This window comes from Misgurnus anguillicaudatus, chromosome 13 (assembly GCF_027580225.2).
Source record: "Misgurnus anguillicaudatus chromosome 13, ASM2758022v2, whole genome shotgun sequence".
Taxonomy (NCBI): Eukaryota; Metazoa; Chordata; class Actinopteri; order Cypriniformes; family Cobitidae; genus Misgurnus; species Misgurnus anguillicaudatus.
In genome coordinates this window covers 11,817,218-11,838,885 of record NC_073349.2, presented here as the reverse complement: position 1 = coordinate 11,838,885, position 21,668 = coordinate 11,817,218, and the positions used below count along the sequence as shown (strand labels likewise).

Sequence of the window (21,668 nt, the reverse complement as noted above, 5' to 3'; positions counted from 1 at the left end):
ACCAATGGTGAGGCTTAACGACAAAGACAGGGTGACGCAGGGGCCAGGAAGTATATCACAACCTGAAATATTGCCAAAGACGGCGTTACAGGGACGAATGAAGTATGACAAGGGAGACGCAGCGTCTCGTTCCCTTCTCAAGGAACAACAGTTACATACGTAACCCAAGACATTTTATGTGTCAAACACAACTATGCAAAAAAGCAATCAACATTTGCATACAGAATCCTAGGAAACCTAGGACCATTTTATGTAGAAAACTGTAAATCACTAAATAATAACTTTAGCTGGGTTTTCACAAGCATCTGAATTAACAAGTTTTATTTTAAGTTAAAGATACTATTTGATATAAATCAATCAACCCAACAACAGGTTGCAACATTATATAAGTATGTTGCACAAATTTCTCTCTCCCTCAAGGTCTAACGTAGGAATGCCACACATTCCTCAAGGAATATCCTAGTCGCATTGCTACACGGGGGTTGCATCTTAATCTTTACAATGTTTAAACATTTCAGCCACCCTCCAACAAGCCAAATCATGCCTCCAAACGCTCATGAGGCTTCAGAGGTGGTAAAGCATTATAGGTCTCTTGCCAGTTGTTGGCACCATCACCTTGAGCAGGTGCTCTCAATAAAAAAACAGTAGCCTATGGCTTGTTGTTCTGTTTACATACAAGTTAACATAGACTCAGTGCCAAAAAAAGGACGGTGTTACCATCAAGCATTATGAACATTAAGATTTTTAAGGTATTATTTTAAAGTACCAAGAAAATAACAGGGTAAACTAATATGGGAATCATTAAGTACCATGAAAACAAAGTGCTGTGGTATTGCCAATACCATCACAAGCAAATATCCTGAAACAAAACTGTAAAATACATCAGTAGTAGTACATTACAGTAAATGCATACTACAGACTTACTGCGTTATATTATAGTAATTACTATACTTTGCTGTATATTACAATATTCTGTAGTATTAACTTCAGTGTATCGAAAAACAAGTAAATACTGTAGTATAATTTAATCTTCACTAAACGTTTATAAACACGAATGTTAGCCTACTACACCTTACTATAACTTTAGTAGGCTAAATATTAATGTATAAACTACAGTAGCCATTGTTTCGTGAAAATTGTGCTTTAAAATAAAAAAATTGCCTATATCCATGAGAAAAATAACGTTTGCCCCCAACTTTTACCTGAATAGTTTGACTCGGGTCTCCGGACACGGGCCCCCCGACAAGTTTGCAGTACAGGTCTTGAACCGGGTGTCCGTTCTCGTCCACTCCACAGGTCGTCGTAGCCGTGATTTTTGTCCCCTCTGCAAGATTAAAATACGGTGGATGCAAACTGAATCCGTTTACGCCGCCGGTGGGTAAATCCTGCGCCGACGAGCCGCGCACGAGCAGCAGCGATAAACACACGAGCGCCGGTGCGAAGAGCGACATTCCGCGTGACGGTCCCTTCGCCATCTTCACCTGTGCCGCGCGCTCGACACTGAGGAAACTCATACAGATATCCACTGAGACTTTATTATTGTGTTGACGACGCACATTTGGAGAGAGCGACTTAACGACAGGCTTTTGAGGTTCCTTTCTCTGTGTAACCCACCAAAATAGAGAAAATGCACTTTGATTCGATGGGCACCTTCACAACTCTCTCTCTCTCTCTCTCTCTCTCTATGACTTACTGTGCAGTGCAGTGCGTAGCCTATGTTTTGCTAATGGGTAAAGAGAGAGGGGCAGTGCATGTGAGGTCTCTCTCTCTCTCTCTCTCTCTCTCACCCTACAGTCCCAATGAAAAGGTGATGCGTCAGTGATGAACCCCTGATCAATTATAGCACAAAGGTGTTCAATAAACGCTTTAGAGTTTACTTTTTATGATGTTTGTTTACTTTTTAAATTTCGATATTTTCAATGCTTTAATTTTGTCTAAGGTGCCCCTAACCATAGTTTTACTACAGTAACCGAAGTTTATGGTATTTGTATTAAAAGTAACCACAAATTTCCTATGACATTATTATAATAACCATGACATTTATAATACAATTAAATGAAAATTAATCTGCGAAAAGACCATGGTTACAAAACTTTTTACTATAATAAACCATTTATTTTTATTAATAGTACTGTGGCTATAGCACGCTACAATGACATGATGAAATCAACTGGTTCTCTGGGACTCCAAAAAACTTTGTACCACAAAAAGTTTAAAGAATATCTTTGTACTTACATTCAAAGGATATTTTATTGTAATTATTGCATTTTATTAACACAATGGATGCTTGTCCTTTTTTAAAAGTTACAGTGTTAAGTTAAAAGGATAAATCAAATGTCACAACAAACTAGCAGTGTTTGAAGCTCCACCAGAGCGTGCAGCATTACACCAGCGTGAACTCTATGACTCTGAGGATTCCTAAAAGCTCATTCACATGCCTCACACAATCTCAGGCTTTCGTTTTCCAGTCTACAGCACCTGAGGTTTAATTAAATGGCAGTGCAGCAGAGAGCAAAAAAGAGAGAGAGAGGCAGGTGTTTTCTTCTTCCGTCATTTTGGCCAGCGCCTCTCTCAAAAGTCGTAAAACACACACACAAAGATATCACACCCATAAAAAGCCTAAAATCTGAGCACACAAAAGCAGCTAACAAGAGTCACATGTTGATGTCACGGCACCATGATTAGAGTAACGTGTTGAGGGACACATGGATAAAGTTAAAATTACTGAAACTCTCTGAGGCAACAGTCACATTTTCAACTTATTACCAATGCCAGTTTGCATCTGCCAAGATTCTTTAAATGACAAACAACCAACTCATATTCACAGCCGTATCTCACAGCAATTCGTACAAATTTAACCAGGTGGCCAATTCAAAAAAGGGCAAAAAAGCACCATAAAAGTGCATTCAAATCAGTGCAGACATGTGTGCTTAAGCCTTTTGAAGACATACGATAACCAACAGACTCTGCCATAGCCGCCAAATCTCATTAGTTATTGCATGTCTCATGGGTAATGTAATGTCATGGTCTGAGTTTTTCAAGGAGGTGAAGATAAGTAAATAATCAACTTCAAATTCAAGGACCTTTCAATTACTTTCCAGGTCCAATACCCCCAAATTCAAGGACTAAATGTGGGGACACATTTCAAGTAAGAGCAAAGTTACATCGTGATCCATTGTTACTTTGTCCCTTTTGAGGGAACTCGCACTGCGTCACTGCGGTGACACTTTGGGGATGCCTCCAGTAAGTGCGTCTGAATGTGTATATCATTTCAACCAATGGTGAGGCTTAATGACAAAGACAGGGTGAAACAAGTATGGCAAGGGAGACGCAGCGTCTCGTTCCCTTCTCAGGGAACAACAGTTACATACGTAACCTGAGACGTTTTCATGTGTGAAACACAACTATGCAAAAAAGCATTTTGGTAATCAACATTCGCATATAGAAGATATAAGAATTTAAAGCGTTTAGCTTTAGCACTGCTTGCATAAAATAGATTGAAGTACTTTCAATGACCTGTATCTATCTATGCATGTATATTTTCAAAAACTTCTTAGGGCCTTGAATTTTTTCCACACACAAACTTTCAAGGATTTGAAGGACCCGTGAAAACCCTGATGGTGTTTTGGTTCTTTATAAAGCCCGACAACCCCTGGCCACTTTATACGTAAATTTACATAATAAGCGGGGAAAATAATTAAAATTAATAAAAAAAATAATTATTATTAATTAATAAAAGTTTTTATAATAAATCTTTGAAAATCAAATTATGGATTTGAATTTGTTATGTTATTATAACCTAAAGATGGTATTTGAAAGTTTAACAGATACCGATTATTGGCCGATATATCGGTGCATCTCTAAACATATAGGTAAGGAATAATTGACAACAAGCCATTGAATTATTTGAAAATAATGCACACCTAAGGTGGTTATGCGGCACAACGTGAACCAGGGTGCTGTTACACTGCGGGTGTGCATTATTTCCGAATAATTCAAAGGACCGGAGTCAATTATTCTGCTTATACCAAGGTTACCAAAAATATTGCTCTGGTGTCTATTTATAAGAAATTTTAAAGGTTAGGTGTGCGGTTATTGAAAAATAATCAACACCCATGGAACATTTCTCAGCCAATCAGAAAAAAGCATTCAACAGCCCCAAGGTATAAACACAATGTAATGTATATACATACATACATACATACAGCACATATACTGTATACAAATACATATTTTCCATTAACAAAAACACATCCTACAACCTTTTTCTGTTTTCTTTTAATGAAGGATGCTTAACACTGACAAACTGATATTCAGCTTCATCACTGTCTGTCCTTCACATATTGACCTCTGAACTTCACTCTCTGAGGAGTATCACAACTAACCGTCAGGGTTCAGTTAAGTGTTTGACTTAGGAAGTCTAGAGTCAACCTAACTCTAATTCACTATTAAACGAGAACACATTACACATGGCCGGTACACTGAATGAACCGTATACAAATCTAACAAAAGAAAGATGAAGGACATGCCGTCCAGCTGTGACATACTTCCTTTACAAAGAGAGTCAACTGAAAGACAAGAGATGAAAGAGGCTGTTTGAGTATTACTAGTCCTCTTGACTCTAATAGCCCTGAAACTTGCACCTAATTCAACTAAACTTCATGGACACCCAAAGAAATTCAAACAGATCAAGATTATTTATCTGACATTTGCTAGTTAAACAGCGTGTCTACATTAGTATGTATCATTAGTAATCAAAGTCATTTTTTCGTTAGCAAACATACAATTTTCTCGTTCAGACAAACAATTATTTGTTAAGAGTCTGTGAGATTGTTTGATGAAGTTCAGAGGAAGCCGTGTTGTGTCTAAAACACAGCTCTGATGTGGTATCTTATACTACTTCAAACAACAGACCACAGACATGATCAGGCAAGCATTGAAGCTTAGATCTATGACTGTGTCATGCTTTCTAGTACCTTTTCACCTGCATAAGATGGACTTTTTGGATGAACTAAATGTGCATATGATAAGAAAGCTATATTTGTATATTTTCTGTTAATAAAATACAAGCTTGCCAGTTGCCATCATGATGCCAAGTAAATGCCCTTGCTCCTCCAAGCTTATAATAGGAGAAAACAGGGATCAGGGAACACTTCTGACTTTAAAGCCCAGAAAAGTGCATCCACATAGCTTCAATGGGTTAATAAAGGACATCTGTATCTCGAATTGCTTAAGGGTGAGCAAATCGTAATTTTGACATTTGGCTGGAGTATCCCCTTAAGGACACAAACAAGTGGGGATGTGGCTCCAACCCTAAACTTGAGAAGTAACTATGACTTGCTTTTGCATGACTAGATAAAGATACGGATGCATTTACTGTGAGACAATGGGAAAAAATGCTGAAATGAAAGAGTCAACCTTGTCTAGCACACACAAAACACCACCTGCTTTGCCTGTCAGAGCCCTCAATCCACACGTAAATATTTTAACTGTGATCTCAACACCTGTAGTTCTGCATTTATAAAGAGAGACGGCAGACGTGAGACAATCTGGTATTGCTCTACCAATAAAAAACAGCTGCTGTGTCCCAATTTCCCTACTTATATATTATGCACTAAATAATCTGTGTATTATTTTTGTGATGGGTAAATACATACATACATGCGAGTGGGTGATTCTCACAAAATCCAGATTTAAGATGTCCAGCATCAGAATTGTAAAAAAGCCCTTGAAGCCATTGTTTTGTTGTTGCACATGTAAGATAAAGGTCTGAACTATAACCATTATTTTTAGAGGATTTAAAAAAAAATTCCTATAGAATTATTAAAATTCTTTAGATTATCATTATAAAAAATGATCATTAACGCAACATGATATTGCATTAAATATATGCATTTACAAACTCATGTTTCGGTAATGAGAACTAAAAAATTGTCCAGGTACTATGACAAAGAAAATTTCAACTTTTATCTGGAGAAAAAAAATAAGAACTGTTTAACTGGTAGCCATCTTGAGTGTCACAGTCAATTATGTCCCTTCCAACAATTTTTTTTGAAAATGTTAGTTCCTTGAGGGCTTAAACAATGATTGAAAATTGTTGCGGAGGATGAGAAAATTCTCTACATTTACCAATGATCACCAAATACCACATGTTTCTTTACTGTAAATCTTTATAGTATAGCATGCACTGAAGCTTTTTATTTTTTAGATTTTTTAATTATAAATATTTCCATGTCAAAGATCCCAAATCCAGTCATGGACACGTTGCGGTAATGAAATTATTCCCCTTAAATTTGTAAAAAAAAATGGTTTGTAATCATGGGCCAGTACATGAAGAGATGTTTGTAACTGTATGCTTCTTATTTTGATACTTTTAATTTGCATTTCCTTTTTTATCAGAATGTTTCATGACACCTCATAAGTCTAATTTCACGAGAATCACCCGTATGTGTGTATTAAGAGTATGCAAGTACTGTGACATACTAAGGTGACCTGCCAGTTTACGTTTTCTTCATTCATTATTTCTGGTATAAATTAAAATAGCAAAGACAGGGCTTTAAATATCATTTGGCCACTAGCAGAGATCCATGATGAATGTTTCCGAAATAAACATGGTTGCAGTTGTACACATGGATTTTAGGTCCTAATCCCAGAGTCTTATGGGCACAATGGATACTGGATTGAAGTCTCTTAAACAGACTAGGCTATCGCACAAAAATGTATTTTTAGCAGAGAGCTGGCACCATTCTGAATAATGTTCATAATCCAAACAAATATCATCATCACTGTCAAAGATAAATACAGCCTATGGGCATATAGTTCCTAATATGAGCATTTATTGTTTTGGAATACTGCCTGAAGACGCTATAACGTTTGCATGTAAGTGCATGCGTGTGTGTAGAAAACTAGACGCGTAGATGTCTGGCTAAATAGCATGTATTTACAGGTTTGTGCCATTTTTTTTTTTTGCGCCCCCTAAACATCCAATTTAGCAAAACAGTGCTTCTTTTCTCTTTTCCATTAGTTTTGCCAAGCTCATCTGCTTTGAAGTTGCACGACAGAAGACCAAATCTGAGAGGGTAGAGGGAACAAAAGTCCGGAAGTTTCTTTAAATGAGCGGCGAAGCATTTCGACAACTCTATATAGCCTTCAGTGTGAGGGAGTATATAATTTTCACAGAGAATGTGCACACTCAATCATAGAAAACAAATGTGACCAATAGGCAGTATTGCCAGATCTCACTAGAAGAACATGCAATCTGGTCTGACAAAACAAGCACAAAATAACAACTTGACTCAACAAAATAATTAATTAAAAGTTAATTAAACCCCCCAATGTTCAAACCAAATCTTCACCCTTGATAAGACTTTCTGATGTGAACTTATACATTTCTCATCGAATCTACCCAAATACAGAGTAATTTATCTACACAAACTTTATTAATTTTACATCTTATCAGAAGTCCATTTTTAGAGGCTTAAATACCAATATGAGGTCTCTGTTTACGTTTTCAAGCTTTTTATTAACCATTTTATTACATGTGATAACAGTTCTGGCCTCTCGTAAATTCTTCCAATTGTTATTTAATACACAATATACACACATTAATACTTTATCTTATACTGTATGCTATAAACATCTGTTGTTTCTATTTGCTTGACTGACAGTCACTGCAGCAATAGCGTTACATGGCAAATAATCTAAATTTCATTTTTAAATTAAAAGTTAAAGGGACAGTAAGTAGGGTTTTAAGCGTTTTATTAATCAAAATCAATGTCTTTATTCACAAATATGTCCTCGTTGGTGTCAAATGACCTCTGCTAGTGATCTGACTTTTCTTTGTAAGCTTACAATTTCTTCTCTTTAGTTACATTGAACGGGTAAGTCCTAGAAGGTCTCCACGTCGTTCCGCCGTATTGATAAACTATAATAGCAGAGAGGGACAAAAGGCACTAGCCTACCAACGGGTTTCCACAGCGCGTTTTCATTCAGAACACGTGAACAAGGAGATCAGTGAGTACATAACAGCTACCGTAGTTGCATCACCCATTTGGAAAAGCGAGGCGCTGGAGAGCACTTTTCGTTTGAATGCAAAATACAATTTCACCACTAGATGGGAGTAAATCCTACTTACTGTCCATTTAAGTAGTTTGCATTTCTGGGTTTGCTAATTATCTGTATTTTTTAATATAAGGACGCATTTTCTGTAAAATAGCTTTGAAACAATATGCATTCATGTGTAAAGCACTATACAAACACTCAAACATAGTGAACATAAACTCCCGCCTTCTTTCATTTAATTGGTTGGAATGCTTCTCAGCTCTGTAGTGTGATTGTCTGGAATTCATGTTTGTCTTAAGAAACACCGACTTCACTTCTTAAAACTTAAAATTCTTGCTCGGTCATGTAATTCGATTGGCTGGGAGTCGTTCACTGCGGCTGTGAACAGAAACTTTAATTTTGATTTGTCAACATTTTGACACTGTGCACGGTGTAGATCGCTGCACTAAGCAACTGTGTGTTCTACGACTACGAGATGCACTTGATGGCCTTTTGTGCAGCGGATTTTTTTTTTGGAAAACCTAGTTAAGGCGGTAGCTTAGGTGGGCAGCCCGAACTGCAAAGTGCTGTGGGAAGCCCTGATAAGAGTAGATAGATGAGATCATCAGAGGTATTTAGGCCAAGCACAACGTTACAGATTAGCTGGCCAATCAGGGACACAGCGGTTTTCAAATCGATAAGTTTTGTACAAAATCCGTGTGAAAAGAGTGAAATCTGGAGCTACAAAAATGTACGTTAGGTGGAAAATAATGTGTTTTTAACCATAAACCACCGTGAAAACATTGTATTATCCCAAATACACAAAATAGCGTTGTTTTTAAGCAATGAAATAGGGGCTCTTTAAATACCCTAACTTAACCTAGTACTGGCTTAATCTTAACCCTGTCCGGGAAACCGCACCATTATGCAAACAAAGACTTTTATTCTGCAAAAAATTAACCGCGACTAATCGTTAGCCAGCTCTAAAATAAATTAAAATACAAAAAAATTTTATTTGTTCTTTGAAGAACCATCCTTTCGCCATTTAACGGTTTTTGTTGATTCTGGTTTGTGCATTTTAATTCACAGAACTCCTACAAAGTATGTTCTCTCCCAAACACGTGTGCCCTTATTTTATTCCCTTATCTAAAAAAAACTAAGTACAGACAGATACTTCTCATGTCTGGACTCTGTCATCAGGGGTTCAATATATTGGTTATAAATACATTGCATTCTCTGAGAAATTATATTTTCATTTTTGACTGACAATTTCACATCTATAACACTGAAATTTCTCATCTTCCGGACTTGAAGAGAAAATGCATTTTTGTGACGTCAGTATTCGAGATGAATAACCTCCCCAAGCAAGCTCTATGGACCCGATAATGACAGAAAAGACAAAATTGCTGAGAATAGCAGCCATAAACAACAGTCTGTCAGAACCTATGTAACAGAAATGGCGACTATAGCAAGACAACAACCTACAACAGATGGAATCACATACAACAGAGTTGTCACAAATACAGCAATCGACCCTGTCTACCGAAAAACTGTTATATGAGTGCAGGCGGTGTCACAAACAATTGCTTCAAGTCACAGATGATTATAGTACAGAAAAAAAAAAACATTTCAGAAAAGCCAACACTGTCAGGAAAAAGAAACAACTAGAAGAGATAAAAGCAGCCTGATGACAGAGTAAACAGAGTAAAGTTGCACACCTGTTTCAGAGGCGTGTGAAAATCACGCTTGCTCCCACGCCGTCTTTACGGTCGCATCGCATCATCTGACCCCATGCACTGCGCAGACTGATCGGCAAATGACATCTAAATACTGCGAGAGCAATTCGAAAACACAGATCTCGCGGTATTTTGACGTCATTCGCCGTTCGAGCTGCGCAGCAACGTTTGAACGAAATATGCGCTTATTAACGGAAGATGCGTGAAGCTTTTCGAACTTAATGAATGAAATAGTTACCTTTAATTCATACTAATGATTATTATGTTTAGTTACGATAGATAACACAAGACATGAGATGGATCAAAATTCATTGTTACTCTTGTAAATCTGTTCAACATTATTGATGTTAAAATACAACTGCATCAATATGCAAACACATAAAGTAGTTTTCAAAAGACTTGCCAAATCCTTTGGGTAACAAGTTTTTAAGTTTTATTTTTAAACAGCTCGTCTTACCCACACCTTAATTTACTAGTGAATAAACCGAATAAAAACGTTCATTCCTGACGTGGTTTTTGTATTTTTAGTATGAATGTGTCATTAAGATAAGTTCGTTATTGCCACCTAGTGGTGAAATACCTCCTGTATAAGGGGTGGACGTTTTTATGGGTCAGTGATTTATGCTAACAATGAATGAAACACCAACATCCCAATATATCTCGAATATATTTACAATCTATAGACTCAAAGATATTTATTTAGTCTGTAAATTTGCTTAACATTCTTGTTGGCCACAGCACAGTTTTTTTATACTTTTGTACTATTGCAAGTAATGAGTTTATTATCATAAATGTAAAAAAAACTTTGACTAGTATACAGTTTCTGCAAAACTACAATAATCGGTATATACCATACTGATACACTTTTGAAAACAAAGCAAAATGTCTTTAAAAAAAAAAAGTACTGTAGATTGATCCACATGAGAAGAGATAAAAACCAAAAGCATGTAAATCTTGTTTTATTGTAAGAAATTGACTTGAACAAATTGTTTAAAATGTGTAACTGTTAACAGCCTGCATGTACAAAAACAGGGAGAGAGAGATAGAGTATAGTTGTGGATAAAACAATGTGACTTTGCTACAGATGCTACTTGCATCCACCTTGTGCCTATGCAAAAGCAAAGGTGAAAATGAATTTACATACAGTCTCGTCACAACTCTTTTCTCATACATAAATGAAAGATGTTTGATTTTCCTACTCTCCTGTTTAGTATAGATCCAGCACAGTTTAGTCCATCCAATTTCAGCAATATTTGCAATCCAATGATCCAAAGCAACCAGCGAGGAGGATTTTCTAGCACAAACAGGCAATTTCTTAGAGGTCAAGGTATTTAATAGCACCATTAAAAACTCTCGATTGCCGGTTTTGCACGTGCTATCCATTTAAAATGCAACATTAAGTAACTACACACAGAGAAATTTTCATATTGATCGAGAATAACCAGTGTACATAAAACTGATACAAGCTACACGTCAGAGAAAATCCAAATTTGCACAGTGATCCAAAGTCAAGTCATGATTTTCCCTAGACACAATCCTAAAGTTCAAACATTACTTGAAACAAGCGGTCAATGCTTAAGCCAACTCATAATTCATCAATTCAGAACACAGACATCCCATGGCATGCAGGTCTTTCAACATTATTTTGCAGAAAAGGTACGCTTACCTTAACCTAGTGTTATTATTACATTTGCCTGACAATGTTGGGGAATGGTCTTAAGAGTGCAATATTTTAAAATAGTCCCTAAATGTATTTTTTTGTCTTCTGTAATTAAAACGCTCTCAAGTCTCCATCCGAAATAAATTCTGCTGCAACTTCTACAAATAATAATTAAAAAGGAACAAAAAGAAAACTTTAAATCTTTAAAACTTTAATTTGAATAACACATATTTGCCAAGACAGTGCGAATGAAAGGATAGAAAAAATGCTTTAAATATAAGGCAGTAAAAACAGGTAGAAAACTGCAAGGACCATGCAGAGACAGGCAGTGTTTGTCTCGTCAACTAAAATGTTGGCCTCGGGTCCAGCAATGTAGTGGCAACTATGTTCATATGGATATAATTCTTTAAATGAAAAAATAAAATAAGATTTTCATGACACGAAGATCCAATAAGATCCACGTGACACAAACTGAGTGTTAGTACATAATACAGCAAAACCTGACTCATGCTGGACCATAACGATACATCACTACATCCATAAAACAAACAAAAGACAAACATCAGACTGGGTCCACTCCCTCCAGACAGTCTGTATAAGGCACAGTCACTAAGGATACACTGGAGCGGTGGTGACTGCTACCTGCCGTATGCTAAAGCAAGCACCAAAAATGAATGGAAACTAGGAAGAGGGGCGCTTGGGCAGAACGGTACTAACACACTATTGTGTCCCTCTGTATCGTGTCAGTGTAAGGTACTGGATCAGTACCATTGCACAGAGGGGGAGAAACCACTACAGACTGAAGTGTCCGAGACATTTAAAATAAGATAAATATGCTTGCGGGTGTCTGAGGTTGCTGAAAGAGGTAAAGCAATATTAAGTATTGTATTTTACAAACTCCTCGTAGCGAAACGGGGAGATCGTGGCAGCCATCTCTTAAGAGAACTGAAACAGCTCATGCTTTAGCAGACAAAACAATATGTTTCAATATGGATTTCAGATAAAAGTCCAAATTCATAATGATGTGGGAGTCTTTTAGGATGAGAGCGGGCTGTATGGAGACGGCAGGAGTATGGAGGGTAAAACTGCAACAAGTCACAAGTATTAGAACTCCTCCTGGTCTTCTGACTCAGCGTCTGGTATGACGAATCCTTCCTAAAAGAGACAGACGGAGAGAATAAGTCGTGGATAAGAAATAAGACTCCTTCAATAAGAGAGGTGTCTTTAATGTCTTTTTCTGGATTATATTTCAGGGGTAAATGTGTTCTCCATGCTTAAAAAATTTGTACTAACATGCCCGTGCCACTAAAGCTAGTGATCAGCCAAGTTACCCTAAGGTTAAGTCAAGTTTTAATTTGCCCATCAAATGGAGTGATTGCCTAAAAAAATGCTGATCCTGGGACCATTTCCAAAAAAATTCCAATCATTTCCATGTTTAAACCCAGGAAACATCCCTCACAGCATTCTAGTTCCTGAAACAGTGAGCATCTTTTCTCTTGTGTTCAACTGACAGTCTGATTACTTTTTCAGTTAACAGATAAAATGCGCGATTAATTTGTGATTAATCGTGAGTTAACTCATGACAATCATGCGATTAATCTTGATTAAATATTTTAATCAATTGACAGCCATAGTAAAAACAGAACTATATTTCTAGCTTTAAACGAAGCCATTACAACTAAGATTTCAAGTAAAAAAAAAAGTTCCAGGATCCAGAAATATTCCAGGATTTTAACGACTATGGGACACTAAATCTTTTTATTTACTATACGACGCTGCTGATGTGTTAGCCTGGCTCTGCCCTCCTACGTGCTTCATTTCGCTTCAGTATTACGTCTGGGACTGCTGTGTAGAGTTTCGTTTTCTCCTGCAAAAATCTGCAGGTCCAATCAGCAAACAGAGGGGGTTGGCTAAGAACGATGACGTTGAGGTTGTGCGTCAGTTTAAGTTGTAGTTCAGTAATGGCAGCGGAGAAAGACGTAAGAAAAGCTATTCGGTCCGTTGTTGCAAATCTGCCGAATATACAGAAGTTAAAGCCGGAGCAAGAACCAGGTTTGCTAAGTTTTGTTGGTCTGATCACGGTTTCGGCGCATGATATGTCACGACCACACGTTAGCGATCACCTATGGCAGATCCTTTGTGACTCTGGGCAGATCCAATAGTTTTAAACTTCAAGAGAGGACCCTCATTAACGGAAGTAACGCTTTGAAATGGAGCGTGGCCAGACTCTCTGTACAAATTAAATGAATGTACGAGAGTCTGGTTGGACCAGGCTAGCTGATGTGTTATCCTCAGACATGTTTGCAAAGATTTTTTTTGTCAGCGTGCGTCTCTTTAAGACTGTAAATGAAGCTCGGGTGCAAAAAAAGCTGGGGCGCACCATATAACACGTCAGCAGTGTCACTGCAGTGTCGTGCACATGGTTCACAACAGACCAGGAAGAGAAGACAATGCTGAAAGTCGTAATGTTTTACATTTTGGACCAATATGTATTTTTGATGCTTCAACAATAGAGCTGGGATAAACGATTAATCTAGTGATAATTTTTTCGATGCATCGATTAATCTAACGATTCATTTTTTTCCAGTCCGAGTCGATTTCGATTCGATACTCGATTATCTCCCCATTAATGGACTAATAGCAATTTATACATGTTGATTTACATATCTGCATAAAAAAAATCCTTAACATTGCAATATATGTTTATGGCTCTTAAATATCCAAAATAAAAAAATACTAAACAAGTGCAATGCATTTTTAGTCAGAGGTATTCAATAAAACTTTTGCAGCGAATATTGTGCAGTTAAATAACAGTAAAAAAATTCAAGTTCACATTATTTTACATGCATTCTGTGCAAAACCTCTTTTTGATGGTCAGTGTAATTTTTATAATTGTGATTTATTTAATCCGTGTAATGACAGTTATAAACACAATTATAGACTTAAGAAGCACATGTAACATTATTCTGTACATTATAGGTTTCTCTTAAGTTTACGATAAAATGAAACATTTCACTCAGTGATTGACAGCATGATGCAATCGATCGTGTTTCCCTTCAACAGTATAAGCATAAGATTTTGATTTATATATGTATCTATTTCTCTGAAGATTATTAAGGTAGATGAGGATTCATTTAGTGCTGGGCAGAGAGTGAATGGCAGCGCAGTCTTATGGCAACAGTGTGTTTTTAAATATTTCATTGCTTTCTGTTAAATTGCTCAAAGTCATAACTGTTTAAAACACACTTGGCATCACATTCTTGATTTTATGGTAAAATTACACATTTTCGCGTCAATCCACAAGCATTTAAACCATAAACAAAGCACTGTCACTTTAATTGAGCGTGAGCAGCGCAGCATAAATAGTCATCGATTACGTCGACGCGTTGTCCCAGCCCTATTCAACACATTCTAACTGAGCCACTGATGTCACATGGACTACTTTGATGATGTTTTTATTACCTTTCTGGACATGGACAGTATACTGTACATAGATTTTGAATGGAGGGTCAGAAAGCTCTCGGACTAAATCTGAAACATCATAAACTGTGTTTCCAAAGATGAACGGAGGTCTTACGAGTTTGGCGATTCATTAATGACATTATTTTCATTTTTGGGTGAACTATCCCTTTAATGATTTATCAGAGTTCAGACTGAATGTGTTGGACTTACATCTGTGGCATACAAAATATCCACAATCCTCTGCAGGGTGGGATCTCCCTCACCCTCCTTCTCCTGACAGATCAGCTCAATGTTTCTCAGTTTGCCAAAGTAAAAGTCCCGCTCCTTCTCCATATCCTGAATCGTAGACTTCAACATGTTTAACTAAAAGAAACCAAACAAATACTTTTAGAAAAGTGGTAACAGTAAAGTGCAATATGACTTGACAGTGGGATACTACAGCACACCTCTTGTACAAGCTCTGCCCTTTCCTCATCACCACCAGCACCTGGTCTCCGCGCAGAGGCAGGCGCCATCTTGGGTGTTACCTTGGCCACGGCCGCTCTCTGTGGTGCTGTCGGGAACAATCAAGAGTAAGAGACCATCATGCTCACAACTAAAAATCAAGCCCCACCCTTCATCTATTTATGGTTGAATATGCCATATTTCAAAATGATATTATGAAAGTAAAATAAATTATGATTTAAACTCCATGTTGCGTTCTGAGAATTACGTTTTAGTTACAAGAAGCTGTCGTTTTCCAATTTTTTTTATCGCGATTTGGAAATTATTGCAAAAGTTTTGCGCAAACTGTGATGGAAACCAGGCTAGTGGTCGATATAGATTTCTCTCTAAACACTGGGAGGTTTCACCAGAAACAGACTAAACTCTGCCACAAACATACAACATTCAGTGCTGGATGGCTGTAACACCACATGATCAACACCCAAGTGAGAAGAGAATGACAGCTGTGTTTGGCCACCATTTAATCCCCTACACAACATGAAGACCCCACGTGCCAAGACAGAGCTTCATACCAATTTCAGCTGCTGGTTTGCTTGTCCTATTAGGAGTGGATGGATGCACTGAAATAAGTTAATGATCAGGGACACGTTTGGTATGGATGATAGGCTTTTTTAATTATGCATTATTGAAGAATTAATGAAAATATTTCGATATTATAATATCTGCAGGATGTTAACAAATGCAGTATAGCTTACATGTGTGACCCTATCTGTGAAATCCAGTCTAAAGTCTCAAAATCTATGTATGAGCTCTTAGGAGCATTAAAGTTTCAATCTTTGACATGACCTTACACGGTCAATATTAAAGGTATCAAGGTTATATTTTCACAATTAGGGCTAAGGCTATTTACATTTTGTAGGATTTTTTTGTAGGAAACAGTAAATAACAGTTTTTTTTACAGGGAGGGTCACATGTTTAACATTTACATGATTGGGAGGATATCAAATTTTTTTTCTTCGCACATTTCTAATTCTATCACTTCTGCCTATATGGCTAGTTACACAGTGTAAACACAGTACATAATCAATGTGACCAACCTGCATTCAAGACTTTTTTGGGCTTGCTGAGGGCTGGCATGGAGGGGTTGGGTGTAGGCATAGCGTCCTGGCCCTGCCGTGCCTCCACCGGGTCATATTCTTTGCCATCGTAGTTGGCATCAAAGAACTTCTTAAACCACTGAACGAATTCAAAGTTGTCCTGAAATTTTCCCTTTACCAGTTTATCAACTGGAATAATCTGAATAGGAAAAAAGCACACTATTTTATTGAATTATAACAGAGGTTTCAGCGGTAAAAGTAAAAGGAATAAACAAGTGAGATTTTATGTTTAATTCTGGACTGCTGTGAAATTAAACTGATAGCAGAGCTGTTAGAGGACGATGTTGTACAACAACCCAAATCAAACCAAATAAATGGGTCTTAAGAAGCACTGGTATATTTGTAATAATAGCTAAAAATACATTGTATGGGACAAAATTGTTGATTTTTTTAATGCCAAAATCACTATGATATTAAGTAAAGATCAAGTTCCATGAAGATATTTTGTACATTTCCTACCGTAAGTATTTAAAAATGAATTAATCATTAGTAATGTTGGTTACTAAGGACTTCATTTGGACAACTTTAAAATGTGATTTTCTCAATATTTCAAAGAAATTATTTTAAATAGCTGTATCTCATCCTATCCTAAAAAAAACAACAACATATCAATGGAAAGCTTATTCATCCAGCTTTCAGATGTCCTGATTTAAAAAATGTGACCCTTATGACTGGTTTTGGGTGCTTTTTTCCACAACAACTGAATCCCATCAAGACATCAAACATAAACTGATCCACAGAGAAAATAAATAGATATAAAAGTTTGCTGTGTTTCTATAAAAAACCTGTGAGAGCTCTCAACTTCTGCTTTACTCAATCTGACCAGACAAACACTGCTTGTATAACCATTTGGGAAGAGAAATTAACCGAAAAGCAACTTACTTTGTCAACTCCCATTTTCTTAAAAGCAGCTTGTAATATCTTAAAATTGTGAATGTATTCATGCTCTAACTTTGCACCAAATTTAACTTTCTTCAGTGGTACGCAGCCTGGGAATAGCATGTCCATGAACTGGCAATAGGCTGCACCTGCAGAGAAAACAGAGTATTAGACACATCAGACAGTGCAAAAACAAACCATTTACTTTTTTAAATGAATGTTTCTTATAATTAATGCTTCATCTGTTAATGTTATTCCAAATAAATGTTGTGTCTGCCATCTTTACTCAAAATAGTAAATTCTGCCCCATACCTATTTAGGAACTGATTTAGAAAATTTGCATTCGGGTCCAAATCCATTCTTGTATGAAACATCAATTTATGCGATCCAACCAATTTTCACATTGAATAAACCCATATGTACTATATTGTCTCACTGAATATCCTATTTAACTCTTTCCCCGCCATTGACGAGTTATCTCGTCAATTAAGAGAAAATGCTTTCCTGCCAATGACGAGTTTTTGCGCTGGCTGGCTTTTTTTAATGCTGATGGGGAAAGAGTTAATATAAAAACATACCACAGTACAGAAGTAAAACTGTGCTTGAGATTTAATTTTGAGCTTATAAAGATGATGCTTAAAACTCTTTACCTGAACACACAAGTGATAATGACAATAATAAGACCCAAAATCCCAACTCACCTGAACATAAAAGCTCAATTTTGGTAAAGTTCATTTGTAGAGACTCATTGATCCACGCGAGCATGTCATGGCGACTTAGATTGTCGCTGGTCACCGAGGTGGAATATACATTAACAGCCATGTCCTACAATGCAATAGGGAACAAATAAGACATTTATATGAATAAATAAACTGGTCAAGACAAGTAGTTTAACTTTATTAACGAGTGTCAAAGAGAAACTATTATAAGCTATTATTCTGCCAAAAGATGATTTTATTATTAAAGCTGATGTGGAATATTGAAACACTGGCACTGCTGTGACAAGTTAAGCATCAGGCACATATTTTATAACAAGGGTGGCTAGTGAGCGAGTGCTCCAAGGTTTAATTTCTGAGTCAAGCTTGCTTGTAATGTACTAAAATGGCATAATGCCAATGAGTCTCAAGACAACTGAGCAGATGCGGTAAAAACATCAGCAATATCTCAGTTACATTGACTGCCTAAAACCTAGTAAGCTGCCTCTGTCTAGATAGCATTCCTGATAACAATTCTGTTCACAAAAGCAGCTTAGACTAGAACTGGTTTTAAATGGACAAAATGCTGTCTATGTAGGCAAATCGCAAGATTTTAAGCCACAGCCCGAGTCACCGCCTTCTGTTGCTCATCCATACCCAGGCCTCGCCTTCTTCTTTATAACCAGTTCTAACAGGCCTATATTTCGGTACTTATCATAACTTGAAGTCCAGAATAATACACATATTATTAAAAACACCAAATACCGGTCCCATAGTTAACAAGACCGGCAAAATATCAGACAAACTGCGTAAATTCTTTGTCCCATAAAACATCAGCCCCAGCAGCATCAGCTTCCGTTAGCGACCGGAGCTAACCGCTGATTTCAGCGTACTCATTAAAAATAAATCTTATTCCTTTATATACGTTTGTACTACATATAAAACAATTAATACTATATCTCTGTCGTAACGATATGAAATAAAGGATGACAACAAACATTTAACGGTAATTCGGATCTCTCAGACCAGTTTTACCTCTTGTTCGCCGGCGCCTCTTTCTCTCAGATCATGCGTCGGTTTGTTCTTTGAACGTTTTACGTCATCACGTAGAGATTCATCGACAAGAATAAGAATTGTGGGAAAATACCTGACAAATTAAGAGTATTAAATCAATCATGAATCGATTTTTTCACATTATTACTTGTAAATGTAAGTTTAATAATAATAACATTTACCTTTTAAACTTGTTTAACTTAATACCTAAGATAGGGCCAAATCACTAAATCAGTGCCATTTCTTTATTCATGGACATTATTTATTTAACGTTATAATAATATATAAAATGCAAAAGAAATCTAAAATACATTAAGCAAACGGTCTTCCTGCATATTAATCAAATGCAAATTTAAACTATATAGTTTAAAAAGAAAGAATTAAAATAACATAGAACACTGAATAAATTGGATTTGATGTGTGATAATGTCATTGCTTTCTTTCTATTTGTTACCTTTAAATATACAGCATACAATCTTTCTTGCAAAATATTTTTTGCATAATTTGTACCTCCATGCCCCATCTTTGTTTGAATTTATTTTTTAGGCAAAATACACATTTGAGTTGGGCCCCCAAGTTTTTACTCAGCCCAAAATGTTCCCCCTTGCATCATCTGTAATTTTCTGAAGGCCATAAAAAAAAATCGGTGTATTTTATAATATTGTAGCTATAACTGTGAGGGTCAATCTTAACATACTGTTATCTATAGATGTTGTTTTAAAAATACAATTTTTTAAGAATTTGCTCAGTGTCCTCGTGCTGTTAAAACATTTTTAATGCAGCTATATTTAATGTATTTGTTAAATCTATGCTTAAAAAAAACTTCAGTCCTGTTACAAAAGGCACCAATGATCTTACATCACAAAACCATTTACAAAAATAAAAATGAATGAGTTACCCCAGACTATCCAATACCCATTTTGAATAATGAAAATGTGTTATTAAAGTGTTATAAAATGTATATATTTTTATACTACAAGGCTGTTGAATGCTTTATTCTGATTGGTTGTGAAATCTTTCACATGTATGCATTATTTTTCGATAAAACACACCTGACATGTCAAATGTCTTAAAATAACCATCAGGGCAAATCTTAGCAATGTCTGTGGTAACCGTGGTATAAGCAGAATAATTGGCGTGTGTGTCATTTTCAAGTAATTCAATGGCTTTTCATTTTTCCTTACATATTCAATGTGTATTTCTGTCAAACTCCTAATAAAAAAATTCTTTTATTTGCAGAAAACTGGAACCTGACAAAGTAACAAAAAGATGCATGTTTCCAAATCTTGAATACTGCAAGAAAACAAATTTATACACATTTTTAAACCATATAATTCTTATGTTTTTAAATTTATTTGAGGAACCTTATGAATATTTAATGAAATGACCCTGATTTTGAGTACCTTAATTTTTTATATAATTATTAAAATACAGGTAAACTGTAAAATCCTGCTTGAATTTTGTCAAATGCACAACAAAGAGTGTAAACAATAATTCTTGATACAGCTGCTTATATAAATACACACACTAATATTTTTGTCTTACGTAAGACTTTATTTTTCTTACAGATATCCTCTCTGCTTAGTCTTTTTTATTTACAGTATGTAAACAACAGTCCACAAGACATGAAAAAAGAAACATGCCCACAATAAGTATCATCTTTTTCGTTTAGTCCTCTGGATTTTTGTTTGTTTATTACTTTTTAACCGAGAAGCCTTTTCATGAAAGAAAGGAATGCAGAGTATAAATCTTTTAAATCTTTCAAAAAAATGTAGTGACGTTCCATAAACGCTAACAGTGACATTCTGTAAAATATTTTGACCTTGTACAAACACTCTCTTTATGCGTCATTGCCTAGTTATAAAGTAAACCAACCTTTCCAGAGGCACTTTTAAGTGCATCTTTCACATTTACAGAAAGAAATCTATCAAACACGCATGTTTGTTTTCCGAAGTTTACAAAAGTTGATACGTATAAAAAAGAACAGTATAACAGTTGCATATTTTATATCAAAGGGCATGTCTTTTTTGTACTATACAAGTCACGAGTTCAAATACGAAATGACAACGTACGTTGAAATGAATCAAACTTTTATAGGCATTTCTCCTAATGTTGCGTGTGATGTAGTGAAGAGGAAGCGTGCCGACATCATGTCCTGACCACCACACTTACAAAAAACACAGTCAAGCTCTGTTGTCCAGTGGTGTCTTGAATGGCACTATTCAGATGATAAAAAAGATGTAGATGTAGGCAACTCTGTGGTTACGACACAGCAACGGAAGCGCTGCCTTTAGTGTTGTCTGTTGAAGGGGAAGGTCCTCGGTTCGCGGGTGATGTTTTGCCACCTGCCGGTGAAGGTTGGGTTTTAGGGGACTGTCCTACAGGTTTTCCCACTGGGTCTGAAGTACTTTCTGCTTCGGTCTCTTGCTGAGAAGCTGTGGCTGTAGAGAAACAATTGATTAGAAATGCAAGAAGAGCGTCTGTGTTTTAAATAATAAACCAGCCCACTATTTGCTGAATATACCGCAACAGGACATTCGAT

The 21,668-nt window shown here is 36.4% G+C and overlaps 3 protein-coding genes across 19 annotated transcripts in view; all 3 read right to left on the bottom strand.

Moving 5' to 3' along the window:
- Nucleotides 1-1,692, bottom strand: part of lama5 (laminin, alpha 5) — a 104,852-nt gene extending 103,160 nt beyond the window's left edge. Inside the window, exon 1 of the mRNA XM_073875035.1 lies at nucleotides 1,203-1,692. Within this exon, the coding sequence (XP_073731136.1) occupies nucleotides 1,203-1,514 (312 nt within the window). The 5' untranslated portion in view covers nucleotides 1,515-1,692. The remainder of the gene's footprint in view (nucleotides 1-1,202) is intronic.
- Nucleotides 1,693-10,719: 9,027 nt separating this feature from the next.
- Nucleotides 10,720-19,242, bottom strand: mapre1b (microtubule-associated protein, RP/EB family, member 1b). Of its 3 annotated transcripts, none has more exons than XM_055188533.2 (8): nucleotides 19,109-19,242; nucleotides 18,080-18,203; nucleotides 17,382-17,527; nucleotides 16,440-16,638; nucleotides 15,915-15,962; nucleotides 15,345-15,451; nucleotides 15,109-15,261; nucleotides 10,720-12,591 (listed from the first exon to the last, which is right to left on the bottom strand). In XM_055188533.2, the coding sequence occupies exons 2-8, from the start codon at nucleotides 18,198-18,200 to the stop codon at nucleotides 12,541-12,543; spliced, it is 825 nt and encodes a 274-aa protein (XP_055044508.1). In that variant the 5' UTR covers nucleotides 18,201-18,203; nucleotides 19,109-19,242; the 3' UTR covers nucleotides 10,720-12,540. The 3 variants fall into 3 exon arrangements, with proteins under 3 accessions (XP_055044508.1, XP_055044507.1, XP_055044509.1); XM_055188532.2 differs by lacking the exon at nucleotides 19,109-19,242 and adding an exon at nucleotides 18,880-19,024; XM_055188534.2 differs by lacking the exons at nucleotides 15,915-15,962; nucleotides 19,109-19,242 and adding an exon at nucleotides 18,880-19,018.
- Nucleotides 19,243-20,659: 1,417 nt separating this feature from the next.
- The window catches only part of prkcbp1l (protein kinase C binding protein 1, like), a 28,001-nt gene continuing 26,992 nt past the window's right edge, over nucleotides 20,660-21,668 (bottom strand). For 14 of the 15 annotated variants that reach the window (XM_073875017.1, XM_073875029.1, XM_055187902.2 and 11 more), the window contains one exon: nucleotides 20,660-21,567. In XM_073875017.1, coding sequence (XP_073731118.1) covers nucleotides 21,389-21,567 — 179 coding nt within the window. In that variant the 3' untranslated portion in view covers nucleotides 20,660-21,388. The remainder of the gene's footprint in view (nucleotides 21,568-21,668) is intronic. The other variant, XM_073875028.1, reaches the window with a different exon arrangement.

What these genes read in the sequence shown, in the direction of transcription:
- mapre1b (XM_055188532.2), bottom strand. Translation starts at nt 18,900, where the DNA reads ATGGGACAAAGAATTTACGCA. An exon ending in CAAAAAAGTCTTGAATGCAG is followed by an intron (nt 15,963 to 16,439) that starts GTTGGTCACATT and finishes AACTTATTTCAG; the next exon opens with TGCATCCATCCACTCCTAAT. An exon ending in GGGCAGAGCTTGTACAAGAG is followed by an intron (nt 15,262 to 15,344) that starts GTGTGCTGTAGT and finishes GGTTTCTTTTAG; the next exon opens with TTAAACATGTTGAAGTCTAC.